At 38.6% G+C, this 21591-nt stretch overlaps 1 protein-coding gene across 1 annotated transcript in view; it reads right to left on the bottom strand.

The window, feature by feature from the left end:
* LOC127545411 (uncharacterized) overlaps nt 1-21591 on the bottom strand; it is a 169075-nt gene that overhangs the window by 116748 nt on the left and 30736 nt on the right. The window contains exons 8-17 of the mRNA XM_051972685.1: nt 19928-20031; nt 16608-16773; nt 12974-13156; nt 12077-12229; nt 11667-11811; nt 10259-10417; nt 5514-5638; nt 2655-2870; nt 1456-1611; nt 1188-1372 (exon numbers count right to left, since the gene is read on the bottom strand). Coding sequence (XP_051828645.1) covers nt 1188-1372; nt 1456-1611; nt 2655-2870; nt 5514-5638; nt 10259-10417; nt 11667-11811; nt 12077-12229; nt 12974-13156; nt 16608-16773; nt 19928-20031 — 1592 coding nt within the window. The remainder of the gene's footprint in view (nt 1-1187; nt 1373-1455; nt 1612-2654; nt 2871-5513; nt 5639-10258; nt 10418-11666; nt 11812-12076; nt 12230-12973; nt 13157-16607; nt 16774-19927; nt 20032-21591) is intronic.

Here is a 21591-nt window from a genome sequence, read left to right as displayed (position 1 = left end):
GCTCTCTCCATTCCCACACAAGTATGGTTTTGAAGAGAGGTAACAACAGTAGAGTTTCCTGTAAAGAATGCCAAAATTGGAGTCAAAGGATATTGATTCTTTTTTCATCACACCACTTATTAGCTAAGTACAGAACTTGGGTAAATCACAAACTTTTAAAACCTCAGTTTTCTCATCTATAAAATGGGAATGATGGTATTTTCACTACTGCTTCACAAAAAAATCTAAACTCATCTGTTTATGTTTTAAACCCCTCCCCAAACTGGCCCCAACCTACTTTTCCAGCCTTATTAGATATTACTATCCCTCCCAGATTTGGTTAGGCAGCTAAACTGAACTTTTCTCTGTTCCTCAATCACAGCAATCCATTCCTTTCTCCATACTTTTGCATTGGCTGTCCTCCATGCTCGGAACAAGCTCTCCCTTACCTCTGCCTGACAGCATCTTCTTTTCCTTTAAAATGCAGGTCAGGCACAATCTTTGTATGAAAACTTTGCTGATCCCTCAAATGCTTCCGTGTGTCTACCTGAGAGAGGGAGCAGGGTGGGACCAGCAACAGAGAGATAGGCTCAAAGAGGGAGAGACAGCACTCACAATTGTTGTTAACAAGAAGAAAGGGAGGAAGTACTTTGAGATCTTCATCTGAGAGGCAGGGCAAGAATGGGTGAGCAGGGCCAGGGAGGGTTGTGAGCATAGCCCTAACCTAGCAGAAAATTAGCTGTAAGAGGTGAAAAAGAAGTTAGGCTATGTGCACAGAATGCCTTCCCTTCCCTTCCACTCCCAACTACCTTGTATTGAACTACTTTGAATATGGTTTAATTTACTTTATATTTATGCTGTATGTGTTTATACATGTTCTATTTGTTATCTCTTAGTATGTAAGCCCTTCCTGAGTAGGGATTGCTTAATTTTGTATTTTCCTGCCTGGTGTCCAGCACTATACCTGGCATGATGATTAATAATGATTGATTGATATCTACCTCCTATAGTTATTATATGTCAAATGAAATAATATACATAAGGTCTAGATAAATGTGAGCCATTTCTATTGTTCTTTAGTCACATAGATAATTCCATTTAGCTCCATGGCCTCCTTTAATCTCCTCTGTGGCAGGTGAGAGCCATGCTAGGGATATACCCCTGAGGAATTGGGGCTTCAGTACCTACACTTTGGACAGCTCTGGTACCTTGGCTTGATATAGCCCTCCAAGGAGAAATCTGAAAACTGCTTGAAGTCCACAGTCCCTCGAATCCGGATGTTGATGGCAGCTGAGGCATTCAAGGCTAATTGCACAGGGAAACCCGACAGAACTGGAAAGGAAAACTCTTCAGTTGCCAGACTCAGTCTCCTATTAATCTGTACCTCCTGACCCTGCAGCCAAAAGGAAGGGATTGACAGCACCTCCTGTCAACAATCAGCTCCCAAGCCCGGCAACAGCTCCACCCCGCATATACCTTGAGGAGCTTGACAGTCAGTTCAGCCAGGTTCAGGGAGTACCTCTTCATGTGACTTCTCATTGCCCCACAGTCCACAAAACCAAGCTCATTCCCAAAGATTTTCAGACTAAGATCACACTTCAGGTACCTTCTCTTCTCCCATCTCTGAGTCATCTGACCAAATAAGAATCCAGAAAGTTATAACAGATAGGTTCCAAAGAGATAATTTCATTCAACTCCCTTATCTTATTTTATTTTCATAGAATCAAAGGATCATAAATTATATTTGGAATTGACCTCAGAGTTCATTGAGTTTAACTTCTTTATTTTATTTTTGGATGATGCCTGTGACTTCCTTGGTATAAGGGAACTCAGTTCTACTAATATAATGCCAAGTCAAAGACGTCCTCAGACTCAGAGAGTGACATGTCCCACGGACATTATATGCCAGAGGCAAGATTTGAAGCCAGAAATTCCTGGCTATCTACTACATCCTATTTTTTCCTCAATACCTTCATTTTATGAGGGCAAACTAAGGCCTTGAGATGGAGAATAACTTCTTCAATAGTAGAGTAAATAGAAAAGGAATTAGGATTTGAATTCAGGCCCTCCAATTCCAAACATATCACTACAGAGTTTCGTCCCAAGCTTGATGCTCAAATAGGGTTTCACAAGAGGTTTGGGGTTAGTAGGGGATCTAAAGATCATCAATTTAAGAGCTAGAAAGGACTATAAAAACCATCCAGTTTGCCCCCACCTTTTACAGATGAGTTAGCCATGACTCATAGGTTAAGTGACTCAATTAGTGTCACAGCCAGTAAGTAGCTGAGAGCATATTTGAATCTAAGTCTTCCTGATACTTAAATCAGTGCACTATAACAGGAGAAAAAATCTGGATATGGGAGGGAAGGGGAGAAAAAAATGTGATGGATCAGCATAGAGAGAATCTAAATTAACTTTGGAATACAATTGGGACAGAGCATGATATCAAGCATTATTCATATAAAAAGAACAGGGATGGGTCTACCCTAAAGATTTGTTTTCTGTAAGTGGGAGAAAGTATGTTATGTCAGTGTTGTCCAAGTGGCCCTGCCTGCTCTGGTCACTTTTAAATGGAATCATTATTTCCAAAAAGTTGTCCTAGAGCCCCTGAAGGGATGATGTGTGCAGTATGTGTATGGGTTGGAGAATGGATGTAAGTCTTTAAATTCCCTTACCTTCTCCTGGAGCTCCTTCAACTTACTGTGCCCCCCACCTGGGCACTCTGCCCTAGCCAATCCTGACTTCTTCTCATTGACTCCATGTACCAATTCCATGTCAGTATCTGGTTTGGGCTCACTTTTCTCATCATCATCCCAGAATGTGGCCATCGCCGGCTGCCTACCAAACACACTGTAAGCCAGCTTTTCAGCATTTTCTAACCGGAGCCCAAACTGAGAAAAGAAGCACATTCAGAAAAGGTAATGGATATTTTGCAGAATTGGAACAGAGAGAATCTTGGAAAGCTGCATTCATAGCCTCCTGGTTCCATTAGGAGATTGGAGTAGTGGGCAAATTTGGAAAGTACCCTGAGTCCAGTATGGAAAGAGACCTACCAGCTTCAGGGTATAGAGTCAAATGAGATCTCCTGGAACAACTGCATGGATGCTACCACACATGTATATTTATTTGATAAGCATTTATTAAACATCTATTATATGCCAGATATTGTGTTAGACAGTAGCTAGACATAAAAAGAATGAAATAAAATAAGTAATATGATAAAACTAAAATAAATAAAACAGTCCTTGGAAGCCAGAAGCCCATAATAAATAGAAAATCCATGCAAAGTAATTTCAATGGGCAAAGGAATATTATTAGCAATTGAAAGAATTAACAAAGAGGCCTACAAGAGATAAAACTTGAGCTGAACCCTCAAGGAACTAGGATTCTAAAAGACACAGATAAGCAGAGAGTGAATTCTCAGAATCATAGATTTAGAGTTGGAAGGGACCTTTAGAAGTTGTCATATTCAATCCACTCATTTGACAGATGAGGAAACTGAGACATAGAGATGTGTTATGTTCTGCCACACAGTTACCTAGTAAATGTCAGAGTGAGTATTTGAACTTGTCTTCCTGATTCTAAGAGTTAGCACTCTATGCTGCAGGGCCTGAGCAAAGTCATAGTGACAGAAAACAGAAAGCCACATATCCAGAAACAACAAAATGTCCAGTTTGGCTGGAAGGTAGATTATTTGAAGGGAATAAGGTAAAAACCCTTGGAAAGATGGGATGGAGAGAAATAAGAGGCAAGACTTCCAGGGGCAGAGCCAAGATGGCAGAGAGGACACATCTTTCTTTCTGACCTTCTCCTACAATTCTCAGACTAATTAGCAAATCCAGCCTCTGAATTAGCTCTGGATTGGCAGAATCCACAATTATTGGGAATGCAACAAATTACCAGCAGAAAATAATTTTACCAGAAAAGGTCTGTTTCAACTGAAAACGGGAAGGAGGCAGCCAGCGCAAGCAGCTGATCACAGACACCAGCAAAGACAGCACAGAGCTGGGGCAGTGCAGACTCTGTGTGGCAGAGAATCTATGGGGAGGAATCTACAACAGTGTTGGCCACTCAGTCCTGGTTGCAAGCCAGTAGATCAGTCAGGAAATATGCAACACAAACACAAAAGGTAAATAATGAACCCCAAAATGCCAGAATCTCATGGCCCAAACCCACCCAGTGTGCAGTGCAGCTGCAGCCACTTATAGAGGAAGTTGCCACCTGTAGAGGAAGCTTGGAAAACCTCCTCTGCCCTAAAAGCAGACCTTAACTTAAAAAAAAATGAGTAAAAAAGTAAAGAGAATTCTGTTCATAGACAGTTTTTATGGTGAAAGAGAAAAGATTTCAAATCCTGAGGAAACTAAAGGCAGATTGTTTCCAGATGAAGCCCCAAAAATTGATATATCACACAAGGCTCTCCTACAAGAAATTAAAAAGGATCTTAAAAGAGAGCTAGAAGAAAAATGGGGAAAGTAAATGAAAACTTTGCAAGAGGCTTTGGAAAAGGCATATAACTCATTAAAAGGTAAATTTGATAAAATGGAAAAAGAAAACAACTCCCAGAAAAACAGAATTTGTGAAACAGAAAAAGAAAATAACTCCTTAAAAAACAGAATTTGTGAAATAGAAAAAAATTCCATAGAACAAAACAACTCACTTAAAATTCATTTGGATAAATACAAAAAAAAGTAAAAAAAGTAAATGAAAAAAATAATTCACTAAAATTCAGAACTGAACAAATGGAAATAAATGACTCAATGAGACAACAAGAATCAGTCAAGCAAAACCAAAAAAAATGAAAAAATAGAAAAAAAAATGTAAAATAACTAATTGGGAAAATAACTGACCTGGAAAATAGATCGAGGAGAGACAATCTAAGGACTATTGGACTCTCTGAAAACCATGATGAAAAAAAGAGCCTAGACACTATTTTTTCAGGAAATCATCAAAGAGAACTACCTGAATGTCATAGAATCAGAAGGTAAAATAACCATTGAAAAAATTTACTGAATACCTCCTAAAAGAGACCCCAAAATTAAAATTCCAAGGAATAAAATTTCAGAACTATCAGACCAAGGAAAAAATATTACAAGTAGCCAGAAAGAAACAATTCAAATACCAAGGAGCCACAATAGCAACATGGCTAATAAATATTTTTGCATGATTTCACATGTATAAATTGATATAATATTGTTTGCTTTCTCAATACAAGAGGGAAAGAAAGGATGGAATTTGGACCTCAAAAAAATTGATGAATGTTAAAAATAGATAAAAAATAATTTTCATTAAGAAAAAAGAATCTAAGTTCCTTGATGGTTGGTATCCTTGTAATTGTATTCCCCAGCACGTAGCACATTGCATATCATAGGTACTTTGTAAACAGATGTTGGTTAATTGATTGAAAGCAGGGTCTCTAACTTTAAATCTAGTATTCTTTTTTTGCTGAGCCATGATGCCTTATTGAGACCTCCCTAAATGTCTGTCTTGCTCTCCAAGACAAATATTATGAAAAATGAAACAAATACTGGCTTTACCTCCAGAATATTGGTAGCACGGCCCATGATGTGCACAGTCAGATTAGTCATGATGGAACGGGGGAGAAAGGAGGCTGGGGAGAAGAGCAAAGTGGCTTCCAGATTGGCACCCATACTGCTGGAGGCTGGAAGGGAAGAGATTAGGGTTACAATTCATATCTCCCTTCTATAGCAAAGTAGTGTTTTTAAGAAGCCAGTTGATTATGAAATTCTCTCTTAGAGCAGGGAACAGATATCTAAGAAGGTCATAGAGACAAAGATTACAGAAATAATAAAGGGAAAAGAAGGAAATGCAAATCATTAATTTAGTTGGTTGTTGCCCATTTTTAAAGAGGTATTAATTCAATGCCCATATGGGTATTAGCTGGTCATCCACTAAAGGTCCCTGTTTCAAATGCAAGGGTGAAATGTAGTAAGGTATAGTACACAGAGAATTGCCTTGAAATAAAAAAGATTTAGTTTAAGTTTTGTTTCCAACACACAATGTCAGGGTGATGAGGATGAGTCATTTAGCCCAGGTCTTCTTAAACTTTTTCCACTCATGACCCCTTTTCATGGGAGACATTTTTAGATGACCTTGGATATATAGGTATACAACAAAGGTAAACAAATCAAACATTTACTGGGAGTAAATCATAATTTTGTGACCCCTCACATTCAGTTACAAGATCCCATATGGGGTCATTTTTCATAGTTTAAGAAGCTGGGATTTGGGGAGGATTCTGGGAAGATGGTGAAATAGGTTAGTAAATTTCAAGCTCTCCTCATTTCCCCCATAAATAGAACAAATCTGCACCTCAGTGGGAACATAGACTAGTAAAAAACCAAGAAGACTTGGGACAGAACTGGAGTCCTCCTGATACAACCTGACAAGATCTGAAGAAAGACCCAGGCCAGGATTAACCTGTCTGAAGTGTAAACAAGCTCCACAGAAACATCAAGTGGGGCTCCCTCGGGCTAGTTGATGGTAGCTGAAGCCTCAAACAATACCAGAGAGATTTTCACCTCCTGGATTGCTTGTGGACTAGGGGGTTTGAGTCTGGAAAGACAGAGTGAACCTCAGTTGATTGGGAACACCAGGTTTAGCTGAGCTGCTGAGACATGGCCCTGGGAGAAAGAAACAGCACCTGGTGAGTGCAGAAACGGCAGGGCAGGGGCACTGTTAGCTGTGGGCACTTGCAGGAGGGTGGAGCTCTTGGTTCAGAGTTCTTGGTCAGAGTAGAGAGCTGTAAGGAAGTTTGAAGCATCATCTCCCCATCCCATGATTAGAGGTGCTTATACTAATATTTCTTATTTTAAAAAAAATGAACTGGCAAAGAAGAAAGAACCCTGCCATTGAAACATATTATGGGAATAGGGAAGACCAGGATTCATCTTCAGAGGAGAACACTTTAGTTTAAAAAAAAAAAAAGCTTATAGCCCACAGAGTAATGTGAAATGACTCCCTGTCCAGAGAGAATTTACAGAACTCAAAAAAAAGAATTAAAAAATCAAATGAGAAACATTGAGGAAAAACTAAAGAAAAAATTAAAATCATCCAAGAAAAACAAGATTATGAAAAAAAGTTAACCAATTAGAAAAAGAAATACACAGTCTCAAAGATGAAAATAGCTCTTTGAAAATTAGAATTGGGCAAGGGAAGCCAGTGAAACCATGATAGACCAAGAAATAACAAAACAGATTATAAAGAATAGACAACAGAACAGAATGTGAAACATCTCATAAGAAAAACTACAGATCTAGCGAACACATCAAGAGAAAATATTAAAATAATTAAACTGCTAGAAAGTTATGACCAAAAAGAGAACCTTGATATAACAATTCAGGAAATAATCCTAGAAAATTGTCCTGGAGTGATAGAACGTGAGGGGAAATAAAAATAGGAAAAATCCACTGATCACCACCTCAAAGAGATCCTTTATGGGAAATCACATAGGAATATTATTGCCAAATTTCAAAATTCCCAGATAAAAGAGAAAATTTTGCAAGAAATAAGAAAAAACAATTTAAATATGTTGGAATTGCAATTTGAATTGTACAAGACTTATCAGCAGTTACAATAAAAGACTACAGGTCTTGGAATTATATCTACAGACAAGCAAAAGAACTAGGCCTGTGGCCAAAAATACCACATCCAGCAAAATTATTTATAATTTTGAATGAGGAAAAACAGATATTCAACGAACTTGCAGATTTTTCAGGACTTTCTATCAACCAAACAAAATCTTAGCTGAAAATTTAATATATAACATATGTTAACATAAGATATAAAATATAAAGAGCAATTTTAAGGAACTCAACATGAACAAATTATTTATGGGGTTTTTTTACATGGAAAATGTATATTTTATGTATAAGATTTATATCCACAATAGGGTAATCTCAAAAGAAAGTTTGGAAAAGTAACGGTAAAAATAGTAATTATGCAAATGAGGTGCAGAGGAAGAAAATAGACTCAGATTCAATAGAGGGGGGAGGAGGGCTCATAGTTCTGAAAACCTACTCATATTGGAAATGTGTTCAATAGGCAACACTACATATATACTAAGAAGGGTATAGTCCCTTCTGAAATCTATAAAGAAATAAGGGGAGAGGGATAGGTGGATGGAGAAGCAAAGGATGAGAGAAGAAGAAAAGGGAGGATCTCTGGGTAGGGGGGTGTTAAGTAATAGTAAGCCAAGTTATATAGCAGAATTTAGTGAAAGTTTCATCAGGTTGCATTGTTGGTGGAGTTGTGAACGAATCCAGCCATTCTGGAGAGCGATCTGGAATTATGCCCAAAAAGTTATCAAACTGTGCATACCCTTTGATCCAGCAGTGTTTCTATTGGGCTTATACCCCAAAGAGATACTAAAAAAGGGAAGGGGACCTGTATGTGCCAAAATGTTTGTAGCAGCCCTGTTTGTAGTGGCTAGAAACTGGAAAATGAATGGATGCCCATCAATTGGAGAATGGCTGGGTAAATTGTGGTATATGAATGTTATGGAATATTATTGCTCTGTAAGGAATGACCAGCAGGATGAATACAGAGAGGCTTGGAGAGACCTACATGGACTGATGCTGAGTGAGATGAGCAGAACCAGGAGATCATTATACACTTCGACAACGATATTGTGTGAGGATGTATTCTGATGGAAGTGGATTTCTCTGACAAAGAGACTTAACTGAGTTTCATTGGAGAAATGATGGACAGAAACAGCTACACCCAAAGAAGGAATACTGGGAAATGAATGTGAACTATTTGCATTTTTGATTTTCTTCCCGAGTTATTTTTACCTTCTGAATCCAATTCTCCCTAAGCAACAAGAGAACTGTTCGGTTCTGCAAATATGTATTGTATCTAGATATACTGCAACATATTTAACATATCTAGGACTGCTTGCCATCCTGGGGGGGGGGGGGAGGAGGGAGGGAGGGGAAAAAATGAAACATAAGTGATTGCAAGGGATAATGTCGTGTAAAAATTATCCTGGCATGGATTCTGTCAATACAAAGTTATTATTAAATAAAATAAAATTAAAAAAAAAAAAAAGAAAGTTTCATCAGGGATAGGAAAGACATGTGTATGTGGAGTATGTCTATGTGTGAATATGTATGTATGTATGTATGTATCTACATATGTATATACAAATATATCTTTTCTTAACTGTAACTTGCTTGAGGATGGTGGGAGTACTAAAAGGGGGAAAAATATAAAGTAAATAAGATACACAACAGAGAACAAAAGAACAATTTACAAGAAAGGAAAGACAGATACTCATGAATAGAATGTCTTCTACTAATAAATATATTTTTTTAATCGGTATTTATTGTTATATATTTTGAATCTTCCCTGATGTTCTTCTGGGCACATAATAATGTTCTCTTTTATTTTGCTTCATTTTGTTTTGTATCACTTTTCTGTTTTTCTTTTTGCTTATTCTGTTTTTTCAAATAAAATAAATTTGGAAAAAAGTCTAAAAAAAGAAACATTATGGTAATAAAGTTCAAATTCTCTATATATATATATATTTTTTTTTAAATAAAAAAGTTGGGATTTAACCTCTTAGAAAACTCCCTTAGAGCAGGTGTTGATCTGTATTAATAGAGGGAGTTTTCTCCCTGGAAATACCCTATTCCAATAAAATCACAAGTTATGGTCCAAAAATAAAATGAACCCAAGAAGAAATGTTTTTCAGAACAATCCAGTTCTCACTTTAGCCCATGTCATGAATGCACTCATTCCTATTAAAAGTGCCCTACAAACAAGTGCTATTTTTGGTGCTAAGGAAGATAAAGAGATAAATAAAATTTGGTGCTTTCCTTATAAAATTTACAGTCTATTAAGAGACACAAAATATAAACAAATAACTACCTGAGAAAATAGAATATGGTAAGTGCATCCAAGAGGAATGGGAGAGAAGAAACTTCAGGCTAGAGAGATCAGTGATGACTTGTAGAAGAATTAGCATTTATGTTGAACCCTTGAAGGAGAGAGAAAATTTCAATAGGTAGGGATTGATGAAAGATGCCAAGTGTGAGCAAACTCAGGAAAGGATGGGATGAATTCAGGAGACAATGAAAAGTCCTATTTAGCTGAGGTGTATAGTCTATAAGAGAGAGTAATATTTTATAAGGCTTGGGAAAAAGAGATTGGAGATAGTTTATAAGGGTCTGAAATGACAGGATTCCATCAAACCTCTTCCAAGAATTGCTAACAAAGATGGGGGGAGGGGGGAAAGGGAGATGATTGAGTTTGACCATACCTGAGCGAAAGGTGACATCTGAATAGGAGGAATGTTTCCAGGTCTCAGCTTCAAATTCCTGGCTGAGGATATCATCAGGGAGAGAGTCCCGAAGGGAACGTTTGAGAGGGTCCTCCGTCTCTAGCAGCTGAGAGAGGTGACTCCAAACAAAAGCTCCCACTAGAGCCAAGAAGGGGCAGGGTTAGGAAGAGAATAATCAGTAAGGAAGAAAGCACTATAAATACAAAGTCAAGTGTGGGCATCATATTTTGGGAAGAACATTGAGAAACTAGAGGACATCCGGAGGATGACAATCAAGATTACCAATATCCTCAAGATTGTGCCCTATGATGATCTTTAGGTATCTAGGTATCTGTATTTAATATTTAGGTATCTGTAGATATTTGTAGGTATCAGGGCCTGCCTTGAAAAATAGTGTGTTCCCAGTCACTGCCAGTTATCAAAGCAAGGACTCCATAATGGATTGATGGGATGTTGGATTCAAATTTTTTATACAGGGATGATTTGAATTAAATAGCTTCTGAAATATTTTCCAATTCTGAAATTTTATGATTCTAATTGGAAACACCAAGCATCTCAATACCTTCCTTCCTAGAAAAAAAAAAGACTATATAACCTTCATCCCAATGCTTCCCTAGTAACCTGTTTTCACAGCCTGTACCCTTTCCTGGGAAATTGGAAAGCAAAGGGTTTTTCTGAAACCTGAAATTTTATCCCACAATTAAGATGCTGACATGGTTTTGTGTCAATCCAACCTTAAGGTAAAGAGATATGATCTCTGAAACATTTTATGAGGGAAGGATTGTCTTTGCTGGGCTGGGGGGTGGGAGGAAATGTTAGAATTTGGGACTCTTGAGTTCCTGGCTATTGTAAAGCTCATATAAGATAATTTAGGATAAAATAGAGTTGAAAGAGACCTCTAAGATCATCTAGTCTAATCCTCTAGGTATGTTAGATGAGGAAATTGAGACCCAGAGAGAGAATGCTGAAAATAATTTGGAAAAAAACCCAAAGCAATAAAGTTTAGAGTATAAACAAGTATAGACAGGAAACTGGGATCCCACTTTTCTAGTCCTATGCTTGTGACTAAGGACAAATCCAGCATCTCAGTCTTTTAGTTTCCTTGTCTATAAAAATGGGAATTAACCTATATGCTATATGCTCTCTCAGGTTTTTTCCACTTGAAAATTTATAACTTTTCTTACAATTATAGCTCAAAATTATTATTCCTTTAACATTATTTTTCTTCATATGATCCCCACTACAATGCATTTCCATTCACTTTCCATTCAGTCTGTGTGGGCCCGGCCCACCAGATGCTAGGACACTATTGTGCATTCTAGAAATACTGTTTTCCCAGTCTAGGACTGACTGGCTCTTCTTCCAAACCCTGTGGAGTGCCACCAACCTTGGGTAGATTGCTCTGCTGCCTGAGTTTCACGCACCAAGGCAAATGCTTCCTCACTGGGGCATTTCATAAAGAAGTAATAGGCAGTCATACGGATTTCAGCATCTTCTTCTGTGGCTTGGTACAGCCGGGCAAGCCCAGAGCGCTGTCACAAGCAAATGATAAGGAATCAAAACAATTTAGATGAATGGTAATGGTATGAAGACCTCACATTTGTGGAGCACTGGGCAAAATTTATAAATTCAGTTCAATTTAACAAACACATTTTAAGTCCTAAAGTCATACATCTAGGAGCCAAGACAGAGCCAAACCTCAGACCTGAACTGGGACTTCTAGCTCAAGGAATATTTCTTTTTCTCCCACTACAGCATAGGTACCCACAAACCACAGCAACCATAAGAGAAGCTCACGTTCACAGAGCAAGGGATTCTCCGGAAGGCCTGGATTGCAGCCAGCCGAATTTCAGGGGCATTGCTTTTCATGGCTGCACAGGAGCTCAGGACCGAGGTGAGAGTGGCTGCTGCCAAGCCCGCATTGCCAATGGCTTTCAACATGAGCTGAAGCTGAAAAAAAATGCACAAGTGTGTCAGGAGCCTCTAAAAGTTGGGGGGGAGCATGAACCTCCCTCTGCTGTCACACAAAGCCATAACTAAGATGTAGTCACTAAGACTTTTCCCCAAAATGGGAATACTTCCCTTTAAGGAAAATTCTAACCAGGCAAGGAAATATTAGAACCCTGGGAAATTGGTCCCAAAATAAGGAGGCAGGGATGGGATCTGCTAGAGAGATGTTATTCCTCCAGACCAGATGCAGTAAAAGGGTTGTAAAGTACCCAAGTATCCAGAGAATGAGCAGCAGATGGACATGTGTTCCCCGGGTCACTTTTCATCCCAAAAAGGGAGCCCTAATTTCTCTGGGAAGGAATGGATATATTTTTCAGATCTCATTTCATTCATGGAAAAGGGTACCAAAGGGACAAATGACAGATTAAAAAGAGGTCCTTGGAACCACTCTATATCCAAGAAAAAGAAAATTTTGAGGAAAGAGTCCAGTTGAATTGTTCTGGGGCAGTGAGCACACCTACTCCTGCTGTGTTCAGCCCAAGAAGGAGAGCAAGCTTCAGCACAGGCTGCAGACTAAGAAGCATTCCCAAACATTCTCTATTCACAGCTGAGCTGTTCCAATTCCTCAGAATAATTTGTGATAGTTCGGCCAACACCCTATTTTCTTATTTCCCCAGAACATGTCACCTTAATCTCTCTCATCGTACCTTGGTGCCAATCCCTCCAGATTCCAGATTCTCTTACCCGGCCATTGTCTTTGGGTCCCTGAGAGCTACAGTTCTCTCCTAAGGCTTCTTTAAGGATCTTCATTAATGAGCTCACTCCTGGAAGTCGCTCACAGGCCCCACCTGCCATGCAGAGGTTGTGCACCAGGGCAGAGATGCTGAGGAAGGCACTGGAACTCACTGCTGGGGACTGCAGTAAAGGCTGGAAACAGAAACAGACCCCAGTGTCAGAAGAAAAAATAATAAAAGAAGTGTCTTTACAGACAAACACAGAAAGAGATTTCAGACTGACATCAGACCAGTTTCATAAGGGATCATATAAGAAGTACTCAAGGGAATGTTCTATCTGCTATCTTTGTTCTATTTGATGGAACTGAGAAAGAAAAGGAAAAAGAGGGAGAGAGAAAAAGGAAAGAAAAGCAAGAGAAAGAAGAGAGAGAGAAATTGTGTATAAGTATGTAAATGATACATATGGCATTTACATATGAATTTTATGTTAAATATATTAAATGATACATAAAGTATATATAATATATATAAATACAGACTTTATATATTAATATGTTATGTGATAAATTTTGTATAACATCACATATTTTATGAGACATCTTAATAGAGTATACATTAAAGTATATGAAGCATTTTACAATTTTAAAATTTTTTTTCACTTTCCAAACTTTAAAGTGCTATATTAATATTACCTATTTTATTAATAGTAGTAGTACTTCTGTCATTAATTTATCCACTCAACAAGCATTTGCTACATGCCAGCTGTGTCCCTGATATGATGTTGGGGATAAAAGGACAAAAACAGCAGTCTTTATACTCAAGAATCTTAAAGTCTATTAGGGAAAACAATATATGCATAGAAAAAACATCTAAAATCTACACAAATTCATTTCCAGAGGTAGGGCACTAACAATTGGGGGTTAGAAAAGAAACAATCAGGTGGTTGAATTGGACTTGGAAGGAAACTAGGAATTCTAAGGGACAGAATGGAGGCAAGAAAAGCATTCTAAGCTTGCTATGCAAAGCTATAGTCAGAAAACGGAATGACCATGTGGTGGTTGTGTTAAGCAAGCCTTTAGACTGGAATATGGAATTTGTGATAGAGGATAATGTACAGTAAGTCTGGAAAAGGAGGCTAGAGACAGACTGTGAAGTGTTTTTAGGCCAAATGGAAGAGTTGGTACATCATCCTAAAAATAAGAGGGAGCCATTAAGACTTCTTGAGTAGCAGAGGCAGAATTGTGGAAGACAAATTAGTAAAACACAGGGTAATTCTGAGAACTAACTGAAAGAATATATGTAAAGTGCTTTGCATTAAATCTCAGAGTACTATACAAGCAGCAGCTAGGTGGTAGAGTGAGCAGTGCACTGGAGTCAGGAAGACCTGAAATACAGCCTCAGCCACCTACTTGCTGTATTATCCTAGATAAGTCACAACCTTTTTTGACTGTTTCCTTAACTGTAAAATGGTGGTAATAATAGCACCTAATTCCCAGGGTCATTGAGAGGATAAAATGAGATAGTATTTGTACCTCAAGGAATTATATAAATGCTAGCTATTGTCATATCCCTTTTAAGTCCTTTCTTCTCCAAACTAAGCAATGTCTATCGCTTCACCAATTATCATGCAGCATTATTTCCATCCCCCCACTTCTTTTCCATCACCCCAACACTGTGTTTGTCTTCCTCTGGACTTCCTCCTCTGTGTGAGTGTCCTTTCTAAAATGTGACTCACAGATTGGAACACAATGCTCTAAATGTGATCTGGGATCTTTATTTTTATCTAGATTCTGGGCTGTTTGTTATTGTTTTTGTTGTTGAGTCCTGGGTTTCCTTAGCAAAGATACTGAAGTATTTGCCATTTCTTTCTCCAATTCATTTTACATAGGGAAACTGAGGCAGACAGGGTTAAGTGACTTTCGCAGGGTCACACAGCTACTGTCTAAAGGTAGATTTTTAACTCAGGAAGGTGAGTTCCTGACTCCAGACCCAGCACTCTATCTACTATGTCATCTAGCTGCTCAAATTCTGGGTACCATTCCTCTCTTACTGTCAGGTTCTGGTTTTGATTGACATATTGCATTCTCCATGCAGATATTCAGAAGTGATACTGAAACATTCCCTGCTTGCTACCCACAACTTTAGATATCTTCTCTTTGATCTTTATAGTCCTTTGCTTCCCATTTTCCTAGCTGCTAATGGGTCCAAAGCTCATGAGATAGAGTTCAAACCAAGTTATGGGAACAGAGACAGGATTAAGGGTCAATTCTCTGGAGTAATTTATCATAGCTGTGTTCCTTAGCAGCCTGAATATATCCTGATAATATAGTGGAGACTGAAAAATCTAAATTGGAGTTCCTTGTCTCCAGGCTTCAGATAGAATTTAACACCTTTCAAATACTCTATTGAATGATCTCCCATGAGACTCTTGGCCAGTCATGCAAACTTGAGGAAGGAGATATCTGGAGAGCAAGACAGATTGATGTGATGCTTTGCGGGTGGAGATGGAAACAAAGAAAGGAGATTATTGGAAGGAAAGGAAGAGGGGAAAATAAAATTAGACATGTATGTTAAACAGGAAACATGGAAGAAAAACTGGACATCAAAGCTATCATTTATGGGAACCCTCTGTATTTAAATTTTTATTTAAATACTGCCACACACTACTACTATTTTGCCCTTCTGCCTCAGGAACCTTCTCCAATACTAATTCCAGAGTTACTAAAGGCTCTCATGGAAGTCACAAGGAGAGTTTTCTTTCCACACCCAGATTGGGGAGACAAGCCAGACACCAGCCACATGAACTCATCCTTCAAGTTGCCACATTTAGCCAGGATAATGTCAGATCTTCTATCAAATGCTTATTGAAACTCACAAACCAGAAATTATCAATAAGGTCCAAATTAATGTAGGTATGGTCCTTTTTCATACCAGCTATAGATCTGGATAATTCAAAACCATCACCAATTCTGAAATATAAATGCACAACTTTTAGGGCTGAGTAGGAGCAAGGAAAATGAGTCACTTCTCCAGCAGGCATTTAAAGATTTTACTTTAGTCTGGAAGACCTGGATTCAAATCCCAGCTCTGCTATTTATTACTTATGACATTGGACAAATCATAAAAGCTCTCTGGACTTCCTTTACTCATCTGTAACATGAGAGCTTTGGTTGAGAAGCAGGATAGTATAGATGGTGGACTAAGAATTAGGAAAACCTGTGTCCAATCTTGCCTGAGGACATCTATTAACTGTGTGACCTTAGTCATTAAACTTCTCTGGGCCTTAGTTCCCTTATCTTTATGTTGGGAAGGGAATGTTGAAAACTATCTTTGCATTTATTTTGAAAAGAAAAAACTATTATTATTTTTTTAATGAGGAGGTTGGACTCAATAACCTCTACAATCCTTTTTCAACTTTAAATCTATGATCCTATAGGGGTAGATCTGCTTATACTTAAAAAAAAATAGGGTAGCCACAATAGCCAGATGAGCCTGGAAGGTTTGGATTTCAGTTTTGCAACACAGGGATTTCTTTAGTCTGTTTCATATAGGTTATCAGACCCATTGGCAGGCCCACTACATGTCTTTTTGCAAAATGCATAGAACGCCAGAGTCATGTCCAGACAAAGGGGGTGGAAGCTTACCAGCAGTAAATGCACCATGCCAGCTGTGGGCTGAGGGACAAACGCCAAGGACCAGAGGAATGACTCTGACTCTTCATTTTCCACATCTCCAGACATGATAAGCTCCTTCATGAGGGCAACACAGGCTTCTGTTCCACAAGAGGGCAAAGCATCTACTAGGGGTTGCCTGAAAGAGCCATGGGCCAATCCATCAATGGTCATCATCAACATAAGCCATCCCCCCACCATGATACTTTTCCCAGAATCAGGATGACTTCAGGAATATATCTAGCCTTTGACTGGGCTTTTCTATCCAAAATGATGCTGGTGGGAAGGGAACAAGGACTGATGAAAAGTCTATTTGCACATTAAGTAAACTATGAGTAAATTGCTTACACATAACCACCCAATTTTGTTGAGCCCCATTACATTTCTGCTGTTTGGAGTTGTCTGAGCCTAGTGTGGAGTACTGGATAGAGTGGGCAGCTGGGTGGTACAGTGAATAGAGCCCTGGACATAGTTCAAATCTGGTTTCAGATACTTACTAGCTGTGTGACTCTGGCAAGTCACTTAACTCTGTTTGCCTCAGTTTCCTCATCTGTAAAATGAACTGGAGAAGGAAATGACAAACCAGTCCAATATCTTTCCCATGAAAACCCTAAATGATGTCACAAGTCAGATATAACTTTTTTTTTTTTTTTTTTTTTTTTGCTGAGGCAATTGGGACTAAGTGACTTACCCAGGGTCATACACTTAGGAAGTGTTAAATGTCTGAGACCATATTTAAACTCAGGCCCTCCTGACTTCAGGGCTGGTACTCTATCCACTCCACCACCTAGCTGCCCCATCATATATAACTTTTAAACAATTAAACAACTACAAAAACAACAAAAAAAAGGTGGTGACCTTTAAGTCATGAAAACCCCAAGTTTCAATTCTCTCAGACATGTGTAACCATAAGCAAATCCACTAAAACTCTCTGTAACTATAAAATGTCCACATCTATAAAATGGGGGTCTACTTTAGCTTTAAGTCTATGACATTATGGTCTGTTATTTCATTAGTATAGGGAATACTTCCAGGGTGAGAGCTTCCTTTACCAATATATCTCATCTATATTTATAACTTAAGAATTGCCTGAGACACTGAGAAGTCCAATCACCCGTCCATAGCCAAAGAGCTAGTATGTATAAGAGGCAAGTTTTAAACTCAGGTCTTCTTGACTTCAAGTCCTGCTCTTTGCACTCTGCCATGTGGCCTATCAGTTTTCAAAATACTCTCATATAAATGAGCTTATTTGATCCTCACATTAATCCTGTGAGAGTGGAAGGCAGGCATTATTATTCTCATTTATCAGAAGAGGAAACTGAGGTCATAGCAGTAAAATGATTCATTCAAGTTTATAGAATTAATAAGCGACAGAACTGGAGCTTGAAACCACCCACATCTGATACCCAGCCTAGTGCTCTTTCCACCAAAACACATTTACTTCCACCAAACACTACTATCTCAGGCTCAGAGAGTTAGAAAACAAGCATAGAAACATAGCCCTTGTTGAAAGGTGAATTTGGATAGTGGAAAATGAATGCAGAACTCTAGGATCTTGAGGTCACAGCATAGAGGAGGAGCAATCCCTTTGAAATCCCCATTCTCTAAAAACAAAGGGCAGTAGGGCCTGAGAGTGAGCCTCTCAGACTCAGAAGTGTCAATCACAGACCATTCTTCCAAGAAAGCGAGAGAAGAACAGAGATGTTCCATTGTCAGCATCCAGAGGCAGAGCCTGCTAACTATAGGACTTGGGATAATAACAACTGCAAACAGCAACACAACAGCATCCCATTTGAATGGTCTTCCAAAGAATTTGTCATATATAGCTCTATAAGGACTTAGGTCTCTGAAAGCCATGTCTGGGTGAGGATTAAGAATTGTGGGAAGAGACAGAAAGCTTTCTGAAAAGGTTATCTGCCTTGAAAAACTCACTGAATTGGAAATTGAGTGGATGCCCATCGTTGGGGAATGGCTGAATAAGTTATGGTTTATGAAAGTGATGGAATAATATTGTTCTATAAAAAATGATCAGCAGGTTGATTTCAGAAAATCCTGGAATGACTTACATGAACTGATACTGAGTGAAGTGAGCCGAACCAGGAGAACATTGGACATAGTAACAAGATTATGTGATGATGAACTGTAATGAACTTAGCTCTTCTCAACACTGCTGTGATTCAAGCCAATTCAATAGACTTGGGATGAAAATGCCATCTGCACCCAGAAAAAGAACTATGGAGATCAAATGTGGATTGAATTCACTTTTTTGTTTGTTTGTTTTTCTTTCTCATGATTTTTCTCCTTTTGGACTGATTTTTCTTGCACAACATGACAAATATGGACATCTGTTTAAAAGTATTTCACATATTTAACCTCTATCTGATTGCTTGCTGACTTGGGGAGAGAGGGAGGAAGGGAGAAAAATTTGGAACACAAAGTCTTACAAGAATGAATGTTGGAAATTATCTGTACATGTATTTGGAAAAAAAAATACAGGGAAAAAAGAAAAACCTATCATGACACCCAGTGATACTCCCAAAAGGCTGCTATGATTGGAACTGGTATCATCCAAAGGCTTCTAAGAAAGTAGAAGGACCAAGAGGAGGAAGGGACAAATCCAGAGCTTTCTGCCTTCTGGGTTGTCCTTAGCCCAGACTTAGTAAGTCTGCTTAGAAGGCAAGTCAGGTAGGACTGCCCAGTTTACCTATTAACTCTTAGTTTTCTTCTATATCTTTGCTTTCTCTCTACCCATGGGTTCTACTTGCTGGCCAAAGAGTTCCTGTATATAGCAGGTTCTGATGCTGATAGTGACTGTCTTACCTGGACATGCTAGACATGTACCCTAACCCTGCTATCATCCTCTCCCCCTTCCTGAGTCCTTTCCCCCGGAATGGTACTCAAGCTATATTTGAATGCTAATTCTATCTCTGAGCAAGAGGGTCCTCTTACGTGGGAAGGAACAATACCAGCCTTTATGCAGCTTGGCCCTTCAACTCTATTCTGTGGCAGGACAGTGCTGGGGTTCGTGGGAAACTCAGGGTTGCCCTGCCCAGCTTTCCGTCCTGGCAAACTTCCCAAGACACACCAAAGTCTGAAGAGCAAGACCCAGGTCAATGTCACTCAAAGGAGACAAGCAGAGAGACAGATGGAGGGATGTTATTATCTCTCCCTGCAGCATCCAAGTCACACATGAAGATAGGGCAGTTCCCAAATCCCCCACAAGAATCTCAAAGCCTAAGCAAAGCTGTCCTGTTCTTTCCCTCTATCCTATCCTCTGGGAAACAGTCTCTTACCAATTGTCTCTGCACTTAAAGGAAGATCTTTGCCAGAGGTCCATCAGTGCATCAGCAGACAAGCCCCTCAGCTCAAACACCAGCTCCATGAAGAGCTCTGCAGTCTGGAAATAAAGGGGAAAAACATGACTCATGAGACTTTGAAGGATCATCATATGCATCCCACTGCTTCCAGACTGGGCAAGAAAAACATCAGTGCAAGACTCCAAAATAGACTTAAAGTCAGCTCTCCCCTCTCTGTGAGCCTGTTTCCTCACCTATAAAATAAGTCCCACAAAAAGGAAGGAAATAAGCATTTATTAAGCACCTACCATAAGCCAGACACTGTGCTAGGCATTATAGAAATATTATCACATTGGATTCTCATAATAACCCTCATTTTATAGTTGAAAAATCTGAGACCGATGGGGTAAGTGACCTGAATCACACAACTAGTGTCTAAGTCAGGATTCTAACTCAGATCTGCCTAAATGCAGAACCAGTGTTTATTGCCTACACTTCCTAGCTGCCCTAAGCATCCCCTGCTTCCAGATATAATTACAAATTAACTGTATTAAGTAAGGGTCTAAAATAGGGCAAGTCAATTCATTGATCCAAAGCAATCCCAATAAACTTGGTCAGAAAATGCCCTTCATAGAGATGTTTGGAGACTGAATATGGATCAATACACTCAATTTTTACTTTTTTTTCTTTCTTGTGGTTTTTCTCTTTTGTTCTCATTTTTCTCTCCCAACATGACTCATATGGAAATATGTAAAAAAAATGAATGTACATGTGTAAACTAAAGTAATAATAATAATAATAAAGTTAAAACAAAATAGGGCAAGTCATTTCCCCTAGATGGCACTATTCAGCTAGTGGCATAATAGAAAGTCAGGCAACTGGGTTTGATTCCTCCCTCAGACTTCCACTATCAGTGTGATCCTGGATAAGTTACTTAACATCTGTCTATCTTAATTCTCTCATCTATAAAATGAAAAGGGTAGACTCAGTGACCTCTAAGGGTCCTTCTGATTCTAAATCTATGATTATATGAATTTTCTTGGGTCTCAATTTCTTCAACTGTAAAATAGGGCAATTGGACAACTCTGGATCCCCACCTAGATTAAAATTTTCATTTGATTCTCCGATTGCAAATTAAACTTCAAAATAAATCAGTTTCCTTCATTTTAATCCTATTTAGTTTCAATAAAAATCTGAAAAATACATCAACCATTATGAAAAAAAAAGTTTTTCTTATTTTATCTGAATCATGTCACTCCATGTTTTCAAAATGCTGACAAAGAACTAACTAAGCACATTTGGAGAAGTAATCTCTGATCTCCAGAGGGGATTTAGGAAGCTTTCATCATATTCTCCCACAATGTTTACCTTTGATCTCAGGTTTATCACCACAGCCATAAGTACAAACTAAGATGATGGCCGGGCCAAATAACAATTCACATTTTTATAACATTGTAAAGGTAGATAATGAAAATAGTATACCCATTTTACAGATAAGAAAAGAGCATCAGAGAAATACTTTGCTGGGATCACATAGCTAATATTAGAAACCAGGACTTAAACCCTGGTCCTTTCTGACTTCAAGTTCAATGATCTCCTCTTAGTACCACACTGTCTCCAAACTCCCTCTTCCTATCTTGTCTAATCATTATCTCAGTTCT

Source organism: Antechinus flavipes, chromosome 1 (assembly GCF_016432865.1).
Source record: "Antechinus flavipes isolate AdamAnt ecotype Samford, QLD, Australia chromosome 1, AdamAnt_v2, whole genome shotgun sequence".
Taxonomy (NCBI): domain Eukaryota; kingdom Metazoa; phylum Chordata; class Mammalia; order Dasyuromorphia; family Dasyuridae; genus Antechinus; species Antechinus flavipes.
The sequence above is the reverse complement of the archived record's forward strand: the minus strand, read 5'-3'. Positions and strand labels throughout refer to the sequence as shown.